The sequence below is a fragment of the Chiloscyllium plagiosum genome, chromosome 28 (assembly GCF_004010195.1).
Source record: "Chiloscyllium plagiosum isolate BGI_BamShark_2017 chromosome 28, ASM401019v2, whole genome shotgun sequence".
Taxonomy (NCBI): domain Eukaryota; kingdom Metazoa; phylum Chordata; class Chondrichthyes; order Orectolobiformes; family Hemiscylliidae; genus Chiloscyllium; species Chiloscyllium plagiosum.
Window position 1 is genome coordinate 4,516,388 of NC_057737.1, and position 22,341 is coordinate 4,538,728.

The 22,341-nt window shown below is 41.5% G+C and overlaps 1 protein-coding gene across 1 annotated transcript in view; it reads left to right on the top strand.

Moving 5' to 3' along the window:
* tbx4 (T-box transcription factor 4) overlaps positions 1–22,341 on the top strand; it is a 114,700-nt gene that overhangs the window by 48,504 nt on the left and 43,855 nt on the right. The window contains exons 3-4 of the mRNA XM_043718101.1: positions 10,383–10,502; positions 11,979–12,126. Of these exons, the coding sequence (XP_043574036.1) occupies positions 10,383–10,502; positions 11,979–12,126 (268 nt within the window). The remainder of the gene's footprint in view (positions 1–10,382; positions 10,503–11,978; positions 12,127–22,341) is intronic.

A 22,341-nucleotide genomic window follows, 5' to 3' on the forward strand; every position in this document is an offset into this window, starting at 1 on the left:
TTAGTAACTGAAAAAGCATCAACTGCCACTTAAGGAAGAATTTTCCAAACCTCCATTACTCTTTGTGTGTAGAAGTAATTTCTAACATCTCTCCTTAATTCTTAGAATCTGCCTGCTGGTTCTAGAATCTTCAGCCAGTGGGAATAGTTTATCTTTATGTGCCCAGTCTTTTGCTGTTAATAACCTGAAGACCTTGATAAGTTCACCCCTTAACCTTCTAAATTCCAGAGAATAAGGGCTTAATTTGTCTAATCTCTCATCATAACTTAACCTTGGAACTCCCTCCAAGACCAAAACATTCTTCTTAAGGTATGGTGCCCAGAGCTGCTCACAGTACTCTAAGTGGGCTCTAACTGGGGTTTTGTAAAACTGCAGCATAATGTCTGTATCCCTATAATCCAAGCTTTTAGATATGAAGGCCAACATTCCATTAGGTGCCTTGACGATTTTCTGCACGTGTTCATTACATTTTAAAAAGCTATGCACCTGAACCCCCAAATCTCATTGGACATCATTGTATTTAAATTTGTGCCTTCTAATAAATCTATTCTTTTTCAGTTCTAAATGGATACCTTCACACTTGCTTATATTAAAATCGATCTGCCACATTCACTTAATCGATCAATATCCTGTTGTAATTTTATGTTGTTGTCAACACTGTTTACAACATTGCCCAATTTTGTGTCACCAGCAAATTTGGATATTTGACTTCTTTTGCCATTACCAAAGTCACTAATACAAATTGTAAATAATTGAGGCACCAACCCATATCCCTGTAGGACACAGTGCAGGAACAAATTACTGCAGATGCTGGAATCCATGTTGAAAACAACAAATGCTGGAGATCACAGTGGGTCAGACAGAGAGTAAGCTAATGTTATGATTAGATTAGATTACTTACAGTGTGAAAACAGGCCCTTTGGTCCAACAAGTCCACACCGACCCTCTGAAGAGCAACCCACCCAGACCCATTCCCCAACATTTTACCCCTTCACCTAACACTACGGGCAATTTAGCATGGCCAATTCGCCTAACCTGCACATCTTTGGACTGTGGGAGGTAACCAGAGTGCCTGGAGGAAACACATGCAGACACAGGGAGAATGTGCAAACTCCACACAGACAGTAGCCTGAGGCGGGAATTGAACCTGAGTCCCTGGCGCTGTGAGGCAGCAGTGCTAACCACTGTGCCACCGTGCCACCATATTTCAAGACTAGATTACTCTTCAGAGCTGAAGTGAACTGTGGAGTTGACAGCATTTATGCCACAGTTTGGGGGGCTAGTGTGTGTAAGGTGCTGATGGACAGAAGATGTTGATAGTTCAGATTAAGTGATTGGAATGTGAGAATGGCAGAAGAACAGTGTGTCTCCTGTCAGTGCAGAACACCACCAGTCACATCCTGCAATTTGAGTACTTACCCATGACTCCAACTTCTTGTTTCCTGCTGCTCAATCAATTTCCTATCTATTGTCAGTAATTTGCCCTCAATTCCATGATCTTTCTCCTTTATGTGGGACTTTATCAAAAGTTCATATGAAAAACATCCATCGACCTTTCTGTCCCCAACATCTTTATCTCTTCAAAGAACTCTGTGAAGTTTGTCAGGCATGATCTCCCCATCATGAATCTATGCTGACTCTCCCTGATTAACTGCATTTTTTTGAGGTGATCAATTACTCTATCCTTGATTTAGACTCCAACAATTTCCCCACCACAGATGTCAGTAACTGCTCTGTAATTTCATGGCCTCCCTTTGTCACGATCAGAGTAACATGGAAAAATTTCTAATCCAGAGGTACAACTCCTAAATCCAGGGAACTCAGAAAGATTATGGTTAGGTCATTGGTAATGTGCTTTAGTACCTCCTTTAACACCCATGGATGGAAACCATTGGGGTCTGGGGGATTTGTCACCCTTCAGTTCCATTAAATTCTCCATAATTGATGATTTACTGAAGCTAAATTTATTTAAACCCCATCCCCAATTCTCTATGAACTTCTTTGGGCCTTGCGGTAAGTTATCCTCCTTTTATGCTGTGGATACTGAAGCAAAATAATAATTCACCAAATCTGCCATTTCCCCATAGTCATTGCCAATATCCCCACTCTCAGCCTTCATTCGGCCAATAATACTCTGTTCAGGTTCCCGAAGAAGGGCTTATGCCCGAAACGTCGATTCTCCTGTTCCTTGGATGCTGCCTGACCTGCTGCGCTTTTCCAGCAACACATTTTCAGCTTTGCTATATAGATGCCTAGTTTCAGCTTTTATACAATAGACCATTTCTAAGCTGCTGTCAGGTGGTTTATATATGACAACTATTCTAGTTTTAGTTCCTTTATGGTACCTCAGTTCCACTGTAAGGTCTCCATTGGGTGCTTTCCCCTCATTACATCCTCTCCCACCATAGAGGTGATTCTGTTCCTCATCAGTGATGCTACTCCACCCCCTCTGCTGGTTTTCCTCCAGTAAACAATATAACCTGTTTAGTTCCCAGTCCTGACTATCATGCAGCAGTGTCTCCATAATGGCAACTATACCCATAGTTTCCAATTTAAATCTGTGCCTGAAGCTCATGTAATTTGTTCCTTATACTCTATAAATTTGTATAAAGAGCTTTAATTTTGGCTGTACACCCTATCCTGAACGTCAGCATCATTTTAGTATTTCTCCCTTCTATCTTACTCAATGCACTTTTTATAGTCCCGCTTTGTTCATTAAACTGGTTCTGCTTGTTCATCCTATTAACCTGTACCTTCTGCTCATATACAGACCTACTGCTCTGGCTCCCAACCCCCTGCCATACTAGATTAAACCCTCCCAGGTGGCAATAGCAAACCTTTCTGCAAGGATATTGGTGCTCTTCCAGTTTAAATACAACCTGACCCTTTTGTACAGGTCCCACCTACCCTGGAAGAGATCCTAATGATCCAGATATCTGAATCCCTCCCTCCTACACTAGCTCTTTAGCTACCTATTCAGCTGTAATATCTTCATAGTTCTGGTCTCACTAACGTATGGCATAGGGAGTATTCCTGAGATTGCAACCCTAGAGGTCCTACTTTTTAACTTGCTGCCTAACTCCTTTTGCAGGACCTCACCACATTTCCTGGCTAGGTTGTTAGTTCCAATATGTACCATGTCTTCTGGCTGTTCCTTACTGCTCCTTAATGCAATTCTTAAACTGCTCAGAGAGCTGGTGCAGATACAGTGGGCCAAATGGCCTCCTTCTGCACTATGACCATTCTGTGAATTAAATGGGACGACGAATGTGTGTCAAGCTGAATCAGCTACTCCCACACTTGGCACATCCACTGTTCCATATAACTTGGACAATAAGGATGTTTGACAATGTTAAACAGCACCATGTAGAAGCAGGTTGTTATTAAAGCAGATAATGCAGGAATTACTCAACAGGTCTGATAACATCTGTGAAGAGACGCTCAAGAGTTAACATTCCAGGTACATGAGCTTTCAAGTATTCATGGTATCAAGTATCCATCTTTTGGGTTACTGTTATTTATCGCTTTGGACACTGACTCTAGGTCCAAAATTAATGTGTGGTTTGTGGTGCTGTTTCAGGTGTTAGATCAGACAGATGTGAAAGCAGCTCACTATGACACTGCTCTTACACCTGAATTGAATTGAATTTGAATTGAATTTATTGTCACGTGTACTAAGGCACAGTGAAAACCTTCAGTAGTTATTATGCTTTGCTCAACATGCATTGGACATAGTCAGCAAATATAGACCAACCTTTGTCTAGTTCACTTTTTGTTTATTCACACATGGAACATGGGCGTCATTGTCTGGCCTGGCATTTATTACCCATTTTCGTCATTTATATAAATGATTTGGATGTGAGCATAAGTGGTATAGTTAGTAAGTTTGCAGATGACACCAAAATTGGAGGCGTAGTGGACAGCAAAGAAGGTTACTTCAGATTACAACAGGATCTTGATCAGATGGGCCAATGGACTGAGAAGTGGCGGATGGAGTATAATTCAGATAAATGTGAGGTGCTGCATTTTGAAAAGCAAATCTTAGCAGGACTTATGCCTGTGCAGAATCTGAGTGGCTACAAGGGAGCATTGCCTGCAAGTCCCCACAAAAGCATACACCATCCCACAATTTCTTTCACCTTCATTGGGCCATATTCCTGGAATTCCCTCCTTGTAATGCTGGACGATTATAGGTGCACCCACAAATTGCAGTGGTTCAAGAAAGCCACTCAACATCGCCACCTTTTTCCAGGAGCAATGAAGTGTGGATAATAAATATTGGCTGAGCCAGTGATGGCTACATTCCATGAATAGATTAAATAAATGCAAAAGCATTATTCTGGTGGTTGTGAAGCAACAAGCATGTACCATGGGCGAAAAGGAAATTGTAGGAAGTGCAAATTAACAGTTCTGACAGAAGAGATTTTGAAAGGGAAGGGAAGGGCAGGACATGGGATCCAAAAGCTGTTTAATGTATATGGAATGTGTAGGTTGACTATTTGAGGTTGCCCCTTTCCTTTTATAATCAGTGTTTTCGCTGTACTTCTGTATGTGTTCGTGTCTTCTAGAATAAATTTCCACGGCTCATCCTCCTGTACCTGTATAATCTGATAGGTTAATTCTGCAAGTAGATAGTTGCCTCCATTCAGAAAATATTTTCTGAACACCGTTTTTATGTTCTACATTTGCCTCTAAAATGGCCAAAATTAAATGACTTATTTCTTGCCAGCATTCCTAAGGCATTTGGTATGCTTTCCTTTATTGGTCAGAGTAATGAGTACAGGAGTTGGGAGGTCATGTTGCGGCTGTACAGGACATTGGTTAGACCACTGTTGGAATATTGTGTGCAATTCTGGTCTCCTTCCAATCAGAAAGCTGTTGTGAAACTTGAAAGGGTTCGAAAAAGATTTACAAGGATGTTGCCAGGGTTGGAGGATTTGAGCTATAGGGAGAGGCTGAACTGGCTGGGCTGTTTTCCCTGGAGCATCAGAGGCTGAGGGGTGACCTTATAGAGGTTTACAAAATTATGAGGGGCATGGATAGGATAAATAGACAAAGTCTTTTCCCTGAGGTGAGGAAGTCCAAAACTCGAGGGCATAGGTTTAGGGTGAGAGGGGAAAGATATAAAACAGACCTAAGGGGCAACTTTTTCATGCAGAGGGTGGTACATGTATGGAATGAGCTGCCAGAAGAAGTGGTGGAGGCTAGTATAATTGCAACATTTAAACGGCATTTGGATGAATATATGAATAGGAAGAGTTTGGAGGGATATGGGCTGGGTACTGGCAGGTGGGACTAGGTTGGGTTGGGATATCTGTTTGGCATGGATGGATTGGACCGAAGGGTCTGTTTCCGTGCTGTACATCTCTAATACCCTCCATGACACTATACCTAGTTGCCCTTGAAAAGGTGGCAGTGAGTTGCCTTTGTGAACCATTACAGTCCATGTGCTTTAGGTAGATCCACAATGCCCTTAGTGAGGGCACTCCAGGATTTTGACCCAGCAACACTGAAGGAACAGCAACATATTTCCAAGTCAGGCTAATGGTGGTGGTGTTCCTCTGTATCTCCTGCACTTGTCCTTCAAGACAGTTGTTTGGAAGTTGCTGTCTAAGGATCTTTGGTGAACTTCTGCAGTGCATTTTGTAGATGTTGTACACTGCTGTTAGGGAGTGAGGGAGTGCATGTTTGTGGATGTGTTGCCATTCAATGGGCTACTTTGACCTGGATGGTGTCAAGCTTCTTGAGTGTTGTTGGAGCTGCACCCATCCAGGCAAGTGGGGAGTATTCCATTTCACTCCTGACTTTGGCGTATAGATGGTGAACAGGCTTTGGAGAGTCAGGAGGTGAGTTATTCACTCCAGGAATCTTGGCCTCTTACTATTCTTGTCAAAAAAGTATTTATATGGCGAGTCCAGTTCAGTTTCTGGTAGATGGTAAACCCTAGGATGTTGATAGTGGTGATTCAGAGATGGTAATGCCATTGACTATCAAGAAGTGATGATTAGGTTGTCTCTTGTTGGAGATGGTGATTGACTGGGAATTGTGTGGATGAAGGTTACTTGCCACTTGTAAGCCCAAGCTTGGATGCTGTCCAGATCTTGGTGCATTTGGACATGGGCTGTTTTCAGTCTCTGAGGAGTTGTGAATGGTGCTGAACATTGTGCAATCTTCAGTAAATCTTCCCACTTCTGACCTTCTGGTGGGGTGAAGGTCATTGACCAAGCAAGTAAAGATAGCTGGGCCTAGTACTGTCCACCATCCTGGTATCATAAGATACAATAACAGATTTATTAGTAATATTAATCAACCTGCTTGCTCAGAGGTAGGGGCACTTCCACTGCATTACTAGACCCTGTATCATGGACTTATTGACTAATCATTACAATCACTCTCTGTCAAATAGTCTGTAAGGAGCCAGAAATGAGATGAGGAAAATCTCAGTGATGGGGCCCAAAGTCCAAAGCCATCTGTTCCTTTCAAAATTGGGTAAAATAATTGACCCTGTTAGAAATGGGTACGTGTGGTATCTGTGACTAGCAATGACAAGGTGAAAAACCAGGTGACATTTGGTCACAAATAACTGACTTTAACTGTGACATATGGCATGTGAGCTATCAGGAATGATGCTCCGGAGGGGAGGGGAGTGAAGAGGAATACAAGACAAGCTTAATGTTAAGAAAACATTTAAAAGCAACTTATCTCTGTGGTGCTGTCAAACAGCAAACCCCTTATCAAAATAATCAACTGTCCTGTGAAATTACATTGAGGAGAAGAAATGAAGGGGGTTTTAAAAAACACACATAAAATGTTTTTATTAATTGAATTCTCCAAGTATAAACTGACTGTTTTCAACTACATCACGTTCACTGACAGGGTCTAGAGAACTCAACATTGGGCAAAGACAGTTAAAAGCCTAACGGATGTTAATAAAATAACACAAAATGAAAAGCAGAGATCGGCAGGTAAGCTGGGGTAGTCTGCACTCATTCTACAGCTCAACAAGCTGGAAAAGCTCTGATCCTTTCAGCTACTTCAGCTGACTATAATTCTGCTACTTGAGTTCTCTGTGAACCCACTTAAAAATATCCAGATATGTCAACAATATGAATTTCACATGCCTTGACTCTTTTTATTGCCATTAAAAAAGCACTTAAAATTTATAAGGCCAGGCTACTTTAGCTGCTAACTTCAGGCATGTGGGTTGAGCAACAAATTATTTTCCAGAAGCCGGGTGCAATAAATCCTATTTGGTATGGCGCTGTCCCTGGTCATACATCTCATTAACTACCCCCACTCACAGCCTCTCATCCCTCTTCGTTTCTGTGCTTTCTCTGTTCCTTGTCTTCTTTTTCACTGCAAGGTTTCGACATCTATGTGAGTTTTATTCTCTTCTGATCCCTTTAATCCCCCAGCCCTGAATTTGAAGAGGCTCAGTGGCAAACACTTCAGCTCCTGAGTCAGAAAGTTGCAGGTTCATGATCCCAATCATTGGATCGCTGCTTAATTTTCCAGTGCTAGGAATGTGGGAGTGCTACACCATCAAAGTTGGAGACCTTTGGGTGAATAGTTAAACTGAGGCCTTGTTGGCATAAAAATTCCAAGGCACTACACTGGAGAAGAGCAGGGAGACTTCCCCTGAGCGTCCTAGCTAATAGTTATCCAGTAACCATTATCATTACAATAAATTAGCTGTCATTATCACATTGCTGTTTGTAGGAGCTTATTCTATGCAATTGCTTTACACATTTCGAACATTGCAACAATGAAAATGATTTTGAAATGTATGAAGGTTGAGCAAAGCACTATTTAAATGCAAACCCTCTATCCCACGTGCAGTTACTTTGCTCTTCCTGTTGTCGAAGGCCCTGCTTTTTGTTAGGGGTGATTTCTGCCTGTAACAATTGTTTGAATCAACCAATCTTTGCTTGAACCTAAGGAGTGATTGGCTGATCAATTATAGGGTGAACCACAGCCAAATCTGACCCCTGCCCTCACTGGACAATCACAAATGCTCAAAAGATATCAAACACTACTGAGCAATGACCAAGAATGGAAATTGTACCACATTTTATCTTAGTTCAGGTCACAAACAGTGTTTGGTGTTTTATTATTGTCTGTGATCAGATTATCTTTCTGTGTGAGGTGTTGGTGTTTTCTTACCCTCAGGATGAGTTGGCCCAATTCAAATAATTTTTGTGAATTTGAAATTTTAAAAAGTTATTTATTATGACAAATTTACCCAGAGGACTCATTGGGGCATCTCATATCGGTTCTTGTACGCAGAAACATTAGGTACAGGTCGAAAGAAAATAAAATTACAGGTTGTAATGATTTCAATTTTTCATAGAAGGCCTTTAGTTTCTTAGCTGAATAATGCTTTAACTGAAGTGTAGATCAGGAGAATTCTCAGTAAACTACCAAGTTTCTTGCAGTTACCTTGAGGTTGACTTTAAGCTAAGAAAACTTAGGTTGGGAACAGGTTAGCATAGAAGCCTTCTTCTACTTTCACTGGGTCACTGATTTACCTTGGCAGTATAATGGGCTTGAATCTGTTTTGATGGCACTTTGGGGATGTCACAGTTGGTATTTGCTTCCCTGTGATGTATGTTATGGGCAGCACAGTAGCTCAGTGATTAGCACTGCTGCCTCACACCACCAGGGACTCGGGTTTGATTCCAGCTTCGGGCAACTGTCTGTATGGAGTTTGCATATTCTCCCCGTGTCTGCGTGGATTTCCTCCAGGTGCTCTGGTTTCCTCCTGCAATCCAAAGATGTGCAGGTTAGGTGAATTGGCCATGCTAAATTGCCTGTAGTGTTCAGGGATGCGTAAGCTAGGTGCATTAGTCAGGGGTAATTGTAGGGGAATGGGGGTCTGGGTGAGATACTTTTCAGAGGGTCAATGTGGACAGTCGGGGCTAAAAGGCCTGTTTCCACACTGTGGGGATTTTATGATTCTTTTCTGAAGCTGAACAGCTTCTACTATAATATTATGTTGCTCGTCCAAAGTCTTTGTGTAAGTAAGGGAGTGGGCTGAACTCACATATCCTGCGCTGCAGCCTTTCGTATTTCTGGTTTTTGAGAGAATGAGGATCTTTGCGTTTGAGCTGAGGAGCAATCTCTGTAAAATGAAAGATTGATGATGCTCACTTCATATTTGTCTAACACTCATTGAGTTTCAGTGTTGCTATTCTGCATGATGTGGCAGGGATTAGCAGGCTCATCATAGTCCTGCTGCTCTACGATCTACAGTTCAACCTCAAAGTCGGAATTGATGTCGCAAGTGGCTGGGATGGTTCATACATTAATGAGGTATTCGACTGAGGTTCTGGTTTTCTGAGCAGTTATTGTTGAAGTCATGTGATATGTTGCGTCATTTTAAAGAGCTGTTTTATCCTTTTAAAAACAAGATAGTTTTAAAATTTGTGACCTAGAATACCTCATCCGTCTCCTCATGAGCTCAGAAATAATTGTGGATAATATTAATGGACAAGCACTTAATGGGATCTTGGTGAGAGTCTTCTGTCTGCGACTTGAATGCAGCTGTCAATCTGTTTGTTTTACATTGGTTAATGAGACTGATAAAGTAGTGGGCAGTAGACTAGTATATGAATTCATAATAAATAATAGTAGACAAATTCTATTTTCATCAAAATGAGTGTTCTAGTGGGACAGTAGTAGTGTATCTGCCTCTGAGCTAGGAGGCATGGGTTTAAGTACCGCCTGTTCCAGAGGTGCACCATAATGTCTCTGAACAGGTTGGTTAGAAAATATCTATCTGTATCTAAATAGGTAAAAGGAACATGAGTCCTCAAACTTTCCATAGGTTCAGTTACATTATGCCTGAACTGTTCCTTAACTCCATTTATTTATCATCAGCGCAGAACTTGTAATATTCTAGTCCAAAACAATCTAACGATCTATTTTGAAAACATCACTTAAGCTAACTTCCACTGCTTTTGAGAAGAAAGTTCGAGAATCCGCTCATGTACAGGGGTTTCTTCATATTATCGTTGAATGGTCAAATTCCAACTTTAATGCCATGCCTTTTTATTCTTGGTTCCCTCATTCAAATAAATCATTCTGTATCTGCCCCACAAACTTCTTTAATCACTTTAAACCCTGAAAGTAATTTACACCTTCATGTTCTAAATTAAAGTCAATTTAAGATTGGACTGTGCAACCTGTCTTCATATTTAAACTTTTTAAATTTTACTCTTGACCTGGTATTCATTTCAGGCATTTATTGCCCATCCCTATTTACCTTTGAGAAGGTACTGGTGGTGAGAAATTTGAAGAAGGAGGTTTTGTGCAATGGAATCATTTAAATTTGCTGCCTTGGTATCAGTTTGTAAGTTGCCTCTTTCTGATTCTTCCTATAGGCGGATGTTTCCAAGTTACAAGGTGAAAGTTACAGGGATGAATCCCAAGACAAAATACATTCTGCTGATTGACATTGTGCCTGCTGATGACCATCGTTATAAGTTTTGTGACAACAAGTGGTGAGTGTTTGAAACGTCGCTCTTAGAAATCAGAGAAATTTAAAGCATTGAAGGAGGCCAGAGACCCATTGAGCCTAGCCTTCTCTCCTAAAGAACTATTCAATCAAAGTCCTATTCCTTTGTTCTTTCTCCATAGCCCTGCAATTTGTACTTTTCCAAGTATTTCCCAAATCCCTTTTGAAAGTTATGACCGGACAACCTTCAGGTATCTTTTCAGTAGGTATCAAATCATAATGACTCACCACAAAGAATTCTCCTCATTCACTATCCAGGCAAACCTTTCTTTCAAATTTTCTAAAATCTATCTTATTTGAATGCTGACCTTCCTGTCATTGGAAACAGTTTATCTAATCTATCAATTTAGTTTTGAACTCTTGCATTAAATCTCCACTTACCCTTCTTTTACTTGCGATTAGAATAATCTCAGTTTCTCAATCCTTGTCTCTGCTTTAAATGTGGAGAGCAGTCTTAATTTAACCATCCTGGCAGAAAACCGATCTGGAGTTAATTTTCTTCTGTTTATGGAACAAACACAGAAGTAACTGGAAAAGCTTACCAGGTCTGTCAGCATTTGTGAATAGAAATCTGAGTTAACGTTTCAGGTCTGGTGACTCTTCCTCAGAACTGTTCTGAGGAAGGGTTACTGGACTTGAAACATTAACTGTGATTTCTCTCCAGAGATGCTGTTCGACCTGCTGCGCTTTTCCAACTACTTCAGTTTTTGTTTCTGATTTACAGCATCTGCAGTTCTTTCAGTTTTAGTCAGTCTTCTTTACAAGGGTCAGTTTCCTGTTGAATAAATCAGGCTAAAACTGACCCAGTCATCTCAGCTACATTCTTACTCAAAACACCGATCACTAAACACAAGGTCTAGAAGGTTGCAGCTCCAACAATACTCAGTATTTTAACACCTCCCAAGACAAAGCAACTTCCTTAGTTGGCAACCTTCCCACCACTCCTCTCACTATTGAAACAGAGTGACAGCAGTGTGTACTGTCCATAAGTTGCATTGCAACAACTCGACAAGGTTCGTCCAACAGAATCTTGCAAATTCACACACACCTCTACCACTTGGAAATTCATGTTGAGTGGAGAAATGGAAACACACCACTTGCAAGAACCCTCCAAGCCACACACGATTTTGACTTGGAACTATTTTTTAATTTCTTCACTGTCACTGGATCGAAATCCTGGAGCTCTCTTTCAAACTGTACTCTGGGTTTAGCTACACTCCATGGACCTGCAGTGGTTCAGGAAGGCAGCTCACGACTAGTTCTCCAGGGCAATTAGGGATTGGCAACAAATGGTGTCTTTACAAGAGATACCCTATCCCATTAAACAATACATGCTGCTCTGTATGTGAATAAAATATAAGTGGATTTTCTTTTGCTTATGGATTCTCCCCTTTCACTTTATATACAGGGCGCAATATAACTTGTAGACTCAGGTTTTTGACCATTCCTCATTTTGTTCCAGGATGGTGGCTGGAAAAGCAGAGCCTGCTATGCCTGGGAGGCTATATGTACACCCAGACTCACCAGCAACAGGAGCACACTGGATGCGGCAACTTGTCTCCTTTCAGAAGCTGAAACTGACTAACAATCACTTGGATCCATTTGGACATGTGAGTGAGCAAACAGACAAAAACATTTACTGCTCACCAATTGTTCACTGTTGGCATTTGGTTCAAACAGAAAATTTACCTGTCAGTGCAAGGGGGTTTGATTGTTAATTTCACTTCCAGCTACCATAAGTAATACCGTGTATTCACTAGTAATTTCCCACAAAGAAATCCATTGGCAAAAACAGTGGCCAGTCCATGGGATGGGTGACAGCTTTCAGCTTTTGCTACAAGATGATTAAGACAATGATTAACTTATTAACTCTTGACAACAAGGCATCTCTACAAGAAGGAAATACTTGCAGTAATGTAATACCTTTAAAACTTCAGGACATCTTAATGCTCTTTACAAACAAGAAGGTAATTCTGAAATGCTGTAATGTAGGGAAATGCATAAACAATTTACACACAGCCAAATCCCACTGACAGTAATAGGACGATGGCCAGACCATCTGTTTTAGTGATGTTGGATGAGAAATAGCTATTGGCCCCAGAAGAGGGGTAGATCTCTTCTGATCCTCCCCAAAATAGCTTCATGTGATCTTTTATGACCACCTGAGAGAGCAGATGGGTTGTTGGTTTAACATTTCATCCCAAAAATTGTAGTTCTGACGGTGAAGTGCTCCCCCAGTACTCTGCTGTGACTGTCAGTCTAAACCTTGTGCTTAATCTTCTGGCATAGCACTGACTGAGACTCAGACTTCTGGCTCAGAAGTTAGAATCTTACCCACTGAGGCAAGACTGATACTCAGCACAAGAGATTATTTCATTCATAACAGCAACAACTTACATTTAAATAGCACCTTTAGTATTGTAAAATGTTCCATGTTGATTGATAAAAGTATTTTCAAACAAATTTGGTACTGAACCAATGAAATGGATTTTAGATCAGATGGGCATGCTGCTTGGTTTTTAACAAGTACCATAAAGGAGGATAGAGACAGATAGTGAACAGTGAATAGTAAACTTTTCCCCTCTCACTTTGAACTCGTGACCCCTAATATTTAAGTTCCCCCACGCTGGGAAAAAGCTTCTTGCTATCCACCCTATCTATACCTCTCATGATTTTTGTAGACCTCAATCAGATTCCCCCATCAGCCTCCATCTTTCTAATGAAAATAATCCTAATCTACTCAAATTCCTTCATAGCTAGTGCCCTCCATAACAGGTAATATCCTGGTGAACCTCCTCTGCACCCTCTCCAAAACATCCATATCCTTTCAGTAATGTGGCAACTTGATATATATGCAATATTCCAAATGTCGCTGATCCAAAGTTTTATACAACGTAACATGACCTGCCAACTTATGTAATCAATATCCCGTCCAATGAAGTAAAGCATGCTGTATGCCTTCTTGACCATTCTATTGACCTGCGTTGCGACCTTCAGGGTACAATGGACATGAACAGCCAGTTCTCTGTGTACATCAATTTTCCCCAGGACTTTATTATATAGTTTGTTCTTGAATTGGATCTTCCAAAATGCATCATCTTGCATTTGCCCAGATTGAACTCCATCTGCCATTTCTCTGCCCAACTCTCTAATCTATCTATATTCTGCTGTATTCTCTGACAGTCCCCTTCACTATCTGCTACTCCACCAATCTTATTGTTATCTGCAAACTTGCTAATCAGATCAAACTATACCTTCCTCCAGATCATTTACGAGAAAGTGAGGACTGCAGATGCTGGAGATCAGAGATGAAAATGTGTTGCTGGAAAAGCGCAGCAGGTCAGGCAGCATCCAAGGAGCAGGAGAATCGGCATTTTGGGCATGAGACCTTCTTCAGGAATAAAGAAGGGCTCATGCTCGAAACGTCAATTCTCCTGCTCCTTGGATGCTGCCTGACATGCTGCGCTTATCCAGCAACACATTTTCAGTCCAGATCATTTATGTATACCAGAAACAACAGTGGCCCCAGCACAGATCCCTGTGGAACACCACTGGTCACAGTTCCCCATTTTGCGAAACTCCCTCCACTACTACTCTCTGTCTCCTGTTGCCCAGCCCGTTCTTTATCCATCTAGCTAGTACACCCTGGGCCCATGCGACTTCACTTATTCCATCAGCCTACCATGGGGAACCTTATCAAATGGCTTACTGAAGTCCATGTATATGACACATACAGCTGTTCCCTCATCAATCAACTTTGTCACTTCCTCAAAGAATTCTATTAAGTTGATAAGACATGACCTTGCCTGCACAAAATGCTGCCTATTACTGATAAGCCCATTTTCTTCCAAATGGGAATAGATTCTATCCCTTGTATCTTTTCCAGCAGCTTCCCTACTACTGACGTCAGACTCACCGGTCTACAATTACCTGGATTATCCCTGCTACCCTTCTTAAAAAAGGGGACTGCATTAGCAATTCTCCAGTCCTCCGGGACCTCACCTGTGTTCAAGGATGCTGCAAAGATATCTGTTCAGGCCTCAGTTATTTCCTCTCTTGCTTCCTTCAGTACCCTGGGGACTTGGGGACATGGGAACTTGTCCACCTTAATGTCTTTTACAATACCCAACACTTCCTCCCTCCTTATGCTGACTTGACCTAGAGTAATTAAAGATCTATCCCTAACCTCAATATTCATCATGTCCCTCTCCTCGGTGAATACCGATACAATGTACTCATTAAGAATCTCACCCATTTTCTCTGACTCCACACATAACTTTCCTCCTTAGATGGAGAGAAACTGTTCCCATGTGTAAAAGGAATAAGAATGAGAGAGCATAGATTTTAAGTGATTTACAAAACAAGCAATGCCAATATGAGAAAAAACATTTTCACTCAGCGAGTAGTTGGGGTCTGGAATGTACTACCTGAAAATGTGGTGGGACGGAGGTTCAGCTGGGGCATTCAAGAGGGTAATGGATCTTTGTTTAGATTTTTAAAAATTATGATGGTATGGGGAGAAAGCAGAAGATTGGTACCAAATAATGAGGTTCATTTGAAAAGCTAATGCATGCATAATGGAGTTGAATGACCTCCTCTATATGGTAATAATTCTGTGATTCTGTAATATTGCATCAGGCCATTTTTTGAAATAGTTAACAGTTTTGTTAAAATAGCTGCCAAAGGAGCTTGAAATGTGCTTTGAAGTATTTGCACACTGATATAGCACAGCCCCATTTCAAACTGACAGCTTTAAAGGATAATTCGATGATCCCATGCATGCAAAGACCTTCACAGTCAGTGAATCACTTTTGAAGGAGAAGCACCACATGTGTAGGGAAATATGTCAGTAATTTTGCAACAGGCAAGGTCCCACAGACAGAAATGAGACAAATGATCAGTTAATTTGATCTAATCACATTGTATCAATGATGGGTAAGAACATCTGAGATCTTTGCTCATTTTCGATAGTGTTATGGATCTTTTAAAACTACCCAAATATAATTGCAACATTTAAGAGGCATTTGGATGGGTATATGAATAGGAAGGGTTTGGAGGGATATGGGTCGGGTGCTGGCAGGTGAGACTAGATTTGGTTGGGATATCTGGTCGGCATAGACGGGTTGGACCGAAGGGTCTGTCTCCATGCTGTACATCTCTATGACTCAAAGAGATTTTGTTCTGAATAATATGCATTGGCTAAATATACCTGGAATTTTAGCCTTTTTTATGTTCACAATATTGAGTTAAACTAGAAGTTGTTAATTACAAGGTGAGAGCATTTTGTTTTAGTCATTCAAGGAACATAGGCATCACAGGCTGGGCCAGCATTTATTGTCCATCCCTAATTGCCCTTGAGATGGTGAACTGCATTCTTGAACCATTAGTCAATGTGTTGTAGGTAGACCCACAATGCCATTAAAGTGGGTTTTCCAGGATTTTGACCCAGTGACACTGATAAATGTCCAAGTCAAGATTGATTTGGAAGTGCCGGTGTTGAACTAGGCTGTACAAAGTTAAACATCATGCAACACCAGGTTATAGTCCAACAGGTTTATTTGGAAGCACTAACTTTTGTCGCGCTGATCAGCTACCTGATGAAGCTACCTTGGAAAGCTAGTGTTTCCAAATAAACCTGTTGGACTATAACTTGGTTTTATGTGATTTTTAACCAAGTCAAGATTGTCTGTCACATGGAGGCGAACCTGCAGGAGTTGGTGCAAAGAGCAAAGAAAATTTACAGCCCAGGAACAGGTCCTTCGGCCCTCCAAGTCTGAGTCAATCCAAATCCGCTGTATAAACCTATCATCCAATTCCTAAGCATCTACTGTATATCCCTCTGCTCTCCATCTACTCATGCATCTGTCCAGACGCACCTTAAATGAACCTACCATGCCTGTCTCTACTACCTCTGCTGGCTATGCGTTCCAAGGCACCTACAACCCTCTGTGTAAAGTACTTGCTGCATATATCCCCCTTAAACTTTTCACCTTTCACCTTGAACGCGCGACCTCTCGTTATTGAATCCCTCACCCTGGGAAAAAGCTTATCTCTATCTACCCTGTCTATACCTTTCGTAATTTTGTAGACCTCAGTCAAGTCCCCCCATAATCTCCTTTTTTCTAATGAAAGCAATCTTAACCTACTCAACCTCTCTTCATAGGTAGCACCTTCCATACCAGGCAACATCCTCATAAAAATTCTCTGCATCCTCTCCAAAGCATTCTCATCCTTTTGGTAATGTGGTGACCAGAACTATGCACAGTATTCTAAATGCGGCCGAACCAAAGTCTTGTACAATTTTAAACATGACCTGCCAGCTCTTATACTCAATACCCCATGCGATGAAGGTAAGCATACCAAATGCCTTCTTGACCACTCTATTCAGCTGTGCAGCCACCTTCAGGGTAGAATGGACCTGAACCTGGTTCCCATGTCCCTGCTGCCCTTGTCGTTCTAGATGAGAATGGTCTTGGGTTTAGAATGTTCTCTCTTAAGGAGCCTTAGTGAATTTCTGCAGTGCATCTTGCAGATAGTACACACTGCTGCCACTGAATGTCAGTGGTGGAGGGAGTGGGTGTGTGTCATCAGCTGGGCTGTTTTGTTCTGGATGGTGTCAAACTTCTTGAGTGTTGTTGGAGCTACACTCATCCAGGCAAGTGGGGAGTATTCCATCACACTCCTGACTTGTGCCTTGTGGTGGACAGGCTTTGGAGAGTCAGGAGGTGAATTACTCTCTTCAGGATTCCTATCCTCTGACCTGCTCTTGTACAGGATCAAGGCCTCTCCATTGAGAAATTTCTTCCCAAGATTTGCGCCCCAGCAGATCATCAGAACTCTGTTCTCTCAAGGTTCATTTCTTCCATCCTTCCATTTTCTGGTCACAGGGTGCATGCACAAGTGAATTTATAGCTCAACACCATCAGAACGTAACTCATGCCATATTGAGGAAGAGTTCTTGAGTTATTCTGGCAATTCCATCTTTAGAAATTCCCAACCGAATTCATGCCAGAGCTGGCAGGAGGGATTGATGTGGAGAGAGTTGATTGTCTTTACCATCATGCTAGTTCTTCCTGAAAGAAAGCCTCAGGAGGGTCCCCAGTGAAGTGACTGTGGGTTACTGTGTCTCGGAAAGTTGGATCCAGGCAGGTACCACTGAAACATCCTTGCTGGAGCTGAAGGCCTCCATTGTCTACACAATGAGCATGCTTCTGTAATCTGAGCTGGGATCTACAGCATAGGAGACAGTGGATCTCTGTTTTCTGTGGCATACCATTGCTGGTGGAGTAAGACGATTCGGATTTTGACTCATTCACATGGAGCTTAATTTCTTTTCCTATTTTTCCATCACTTTTAATTAACACCAGATCTTAGTCTTACATTCCCTGTTTGTAAAGATAGAGGTATGGTTTGCTGCTTCTGAGTCTGTGCCTGTGTTACTGAGTAACCAGTTGGTCACAAGAGCAAAGTGGTAACTTTGACTTTTGGGAAAACACTGTGAAAAGACTGGCATAAGAATGAAGAAAGATTTGCATTCATTTAGTGTTTGTTTTAAAAAGCTCAGGATGATCCGAAGCACTTAAACCAACAGACCATAAGATACAGGAGCACAATTAGGCCCTTCAGCCCATTGAGCCTGCTTCACCATTTGATCATGACTGATATCTTGCCTTCTTCCCATAATCCTTGATCCCCTTACCAATCAATAACTTTTCTAACTCTGTTTTAAACATATTCAGTGACTTGGCCTCCATAGCCCTCTGCAGCAATGCGTTTGATGAGATTAACCACCCTCTGGCTGAAGAAATTCCTCCTCATCTCAGTTAATGCGTTCTTTTTTGCTTTTATGCAGTCTGTGACCTCCCTTGTCAGCCTTTGCTGTCTTGTCCTACCCTGAATATATTTCTTTTTCCTAGGGATGAATTTCTGCTGTGCCTCCTAAATTACCACCAGAAACGTCTGCTAGTGCTGCTCCACCATCTTCCCTTGTAGGCACCCTTCCAATCAACCCTGGCCAACTTGTTCCTCATTTCTTTTTAGTTACCCTTACTTAATTATAACCCTTACATCTGATTCCAGTTTATCCCCCTGAAACTGTAGGGTGAATCCTATCATATCATGGTCATTGCTCCCTCGGGATTCCTTACTTTAAATCCCTAATCATTACACAGCACCAAATCCAGAATTGCCTGTTCCCCAGTGGGCTCTACCACAAGCTGCTACAAATAAAAATCTCATAGACATTCCACAAATTTCTTTTCTTCAGACTGGCTACTAACCTGATTTTCCCAGTCCACCTGCATATTGAAGACCACCCTGATTACTGTAATAGTGCCTTTCTTCCATGCCTTTTTGATCTCCTAATTTATTTTCTGCCCCACATCCTGATTCCTGGTCGGAGGCCTGTACACAGCACAACACCCATCAGGGTCTTTTTATCTTTTGCAGTTCCTCAACTCTGCTCATACAGATTCTACATTTTCAGACCCTATACTACTTTATGCGACTGATTTAATTTCATTTCTTACTAATAAGGCAACCCCTCCGGCCATTTGCCCATCCTTTCGCTAGGATATGTATCCTTGGATGTTTAGTTCCCAACCTGGATCCCCTTGCAGTCATGTCTCTGCGATACCCACAATTTCAAGCTATGCTCACCAGCTCACTTTCCTTGTTTTGTATAGTGAGCATAGTTAAGATCCTCAGTTCTGTGTTGACTATCCCCTTCTCAGTGTTGTCCCCTTATCTGCTGTGCTAGGCTACATTCCTGGCCGTTTCTATACTGTCTGTCGTATTACTTGTTCTGGAAACTTTAATAATCTCCGCTGAGTATCCACCGCCCAATTGTGACCTTGATTTATGATATCAGTTTGTCTCTCTTATTCCAAATGCTTTATGCATTAAGATACAAAGCCTTAAAATTTTTTCTATCATTGAGTTTCCCTGCCCTTTATGGTTCCTCAGCGCAATATTGTTATAGGTGCTGCCCTTTTAAGAGACCTGGTCAGGTGACCTGGAGGGGTGGAGCTTGGGAGCAGTCCAGAACTGGTTGTGGAGATGGGAGCATTATCAATAGAGTGTTCTTGTTCAGATTTAGCATTTGTCTGCCTTGTGTATAATTCCTGGTTCCAAAGTAAGCACCAACAGGACAAATAAAGCATTCACACATTCTGACCCTTCCTTCCGGTAACAATCAGCTCAATTTCTAACGTGCAATTCTACCTTCTCCTTTACCTTTGATTTTATTATTTTCCATGCAACTCACTATTTCGTCTGTCGCCCTAGTTATTTGCCCTAGGACTCTGGCCCCAGCATGATCCAGATGGAGTTGGTCCCATTGGCACAGCTCCCTCTTTCCCCAGTCCTGGTGCCAAGTAACCATGAATTGAACCTGTTTCTCCCACATCAATCTTTGAGCCAGGTTTTTACATCTTTAATCTGGTTGACCCTGTGCCAATTAGCTCATGTCCCAGAGATGATTACCTTTGCTTTTTAATTCAGTCCCTAGCTGCTTATATTCCCTCAGCAGAACCTTTCCTCTTTCTATTGATATCAATGGCACATACGTGTACCATGACAGTTGGATCTTTCCCCTCCCACTCCAAGTTCCTCTGCAGCCCAGATGAGAGATTTTGAACCCGACCACCAGATTTCAGGTCTCTTGATCCTGGCCACAACGAATACTGTCTATTCCCCCGACTATACTATCCCTGACTACGACTACATTTCTCCCCCCCGACTCTTGAATGTTTCCCTGTACCGTGGTGTAGTGTCGATTTGTTCATCCTCTCTACATGGCATGCTCTTGGCCACACAGAGCAAGAATCTCAAACCTGTTAGACAAGCACAAGGGCTGAGGCTCCTTCAGCACTACCTCCTGGTCCCTCTAGCTGCCTCACTCATAGTCAACACTTCTGTCTCCGACCACTGACCGAATTTCAGGTAGTCAATCTAATGGATGTGACTGCCTCCTGAAACCCAAAATCCAGGAAACTCTGTCCCTCTCCGATGTGTTGCAGTTTGAAGCTCAGACTCCAGCTTATTAACTCTGAGCCTGAGTTCCTCAAACAACCAACATTTACTACAGATGTTGTCATTATGAACCACAATGGGGTTTACCAGCTTCCACATCATGCAGTTACAACACATCATCTCTCTTGTATTGCTAATGACTTAGTTTTCAATTTGTTCTTTTCAATTCACATTCAATGAAATCATTTTGAAGTGTTGTCACTGTTATTTTGGAAATGCAGCAAATTTACTGCCCCAAAAATAGCAGATATTTTGTTTTAGTGATATTGACTGTGAAACCCATAAAAATCTATAAAAGGACCTTCCTGATGATCAGGGAGTCCCGAACCAGAGGTCACAGGCTAAGGATATGGCGTAGGCCATTTAGGAGTGAGGTGAGGAGAAATGCCTTCATACAGGAAGTGGTGAGCCGATGGAATTCTCTGCCACGACAGCAATTAAGGCCAAAACATTGAATGTTTTCTAGAAAGAGATCAAAAGGTATGGAGTGAATGCAGTGACAGGGGACTGAGTTAGATGTTAAGTCAAGATCATATTGAATGGTGGATCAGGCTTGAAGGGCTGAATGGCCAACTGCTCCTATTTCTATATTTCTATTAATATTGACCAGCATACAGGGAAAACTATTTCTTTAAAATAGCATCTGGCTCTTTAACAACCACCTGAGAGGGCAGGCAGAGCCTTGGGCTTACAATTTAATTCAAATGGTAGCACCTCTGACATTGCAGCTCTCCCTCAGTGGTGTCAGCCTGGATTTTGTGTTCAAATCTCTGAGTAGGAGCTGAATCCATGATCTTTTGCCTTCGAGATGAGATTCTGATTGCTGGATAGTTCATGGCTGACACTTGTACAGTAGTTCACTTTGAGATCACTGCCTGACAAAATCTCCAGCAGGAAAGCAATATCCTGTTGCCTTGTTTAGATAATACATACTGATACATTTGGTTACTGAGAGGTTTCGTCACAGTTAGAAGGCTGTACCAGGAATAGAAATTACTCACATAAGAGAAGTCTCCTTTAATAAATCTTCTTTTCCACTGTCACAGCTGGACTGAAATGTTCTGGAGCTTGAAACATTCCAAACGTTCCTTCAGTTGTTGTCCCTCATGCTGTCTGGAAGAAATCAACAATAAACATGAAAGTGACATTAAACAGTTATTACTGTTCCACAGGAGTGAGCTTTTAGTATTTCTACTTCTGAATCAGAAGGTGAGAGGTTTGAGCCACATCCTGGCCAAGCTGAGTCGGTAGAAACTAAAATATGGTCCCTAAAAACTGGATTAATCTATTGCAAGGTGAGTTAGTTGTACTATTAGTTGTATACTTGTAGGTAAATTTTATGATTTAATATTTCTCCACTAATTGCACTTGATACCCAGGCCAAATCTCTTGACAGACTAATCAAAAATTATAGAATCTGACATTAACTGGGACAAACATGATACTGGCTTCTGACGGTAACATTTTTAAGACAGCATTAAAGCTAAAGGGTGTGCGTTTGTTCACGCAAACTAACAAATCAAATCTTAAAGAAGTCAAATAGATTCAGTGAACAATACACAAAAACTGAGAGAGGAAAGAAAGAACTTGCATTTCAAAGGATCAAAAAGTCTAAATTGTTCACAATCAATAATGTTTTTTGAAGTGTAGGCACTGCTGTAATGTGGGAAATGCACATGTTTACACAGCAAGATCCCACAAATCCAAATCTTTGGGATTGCCTGTTTTTAAAGGTGCTGCTGAGGAACACGTATTTGCTTGGACTCCCCTGCTGTTCTTTGAGAAATAGCGTC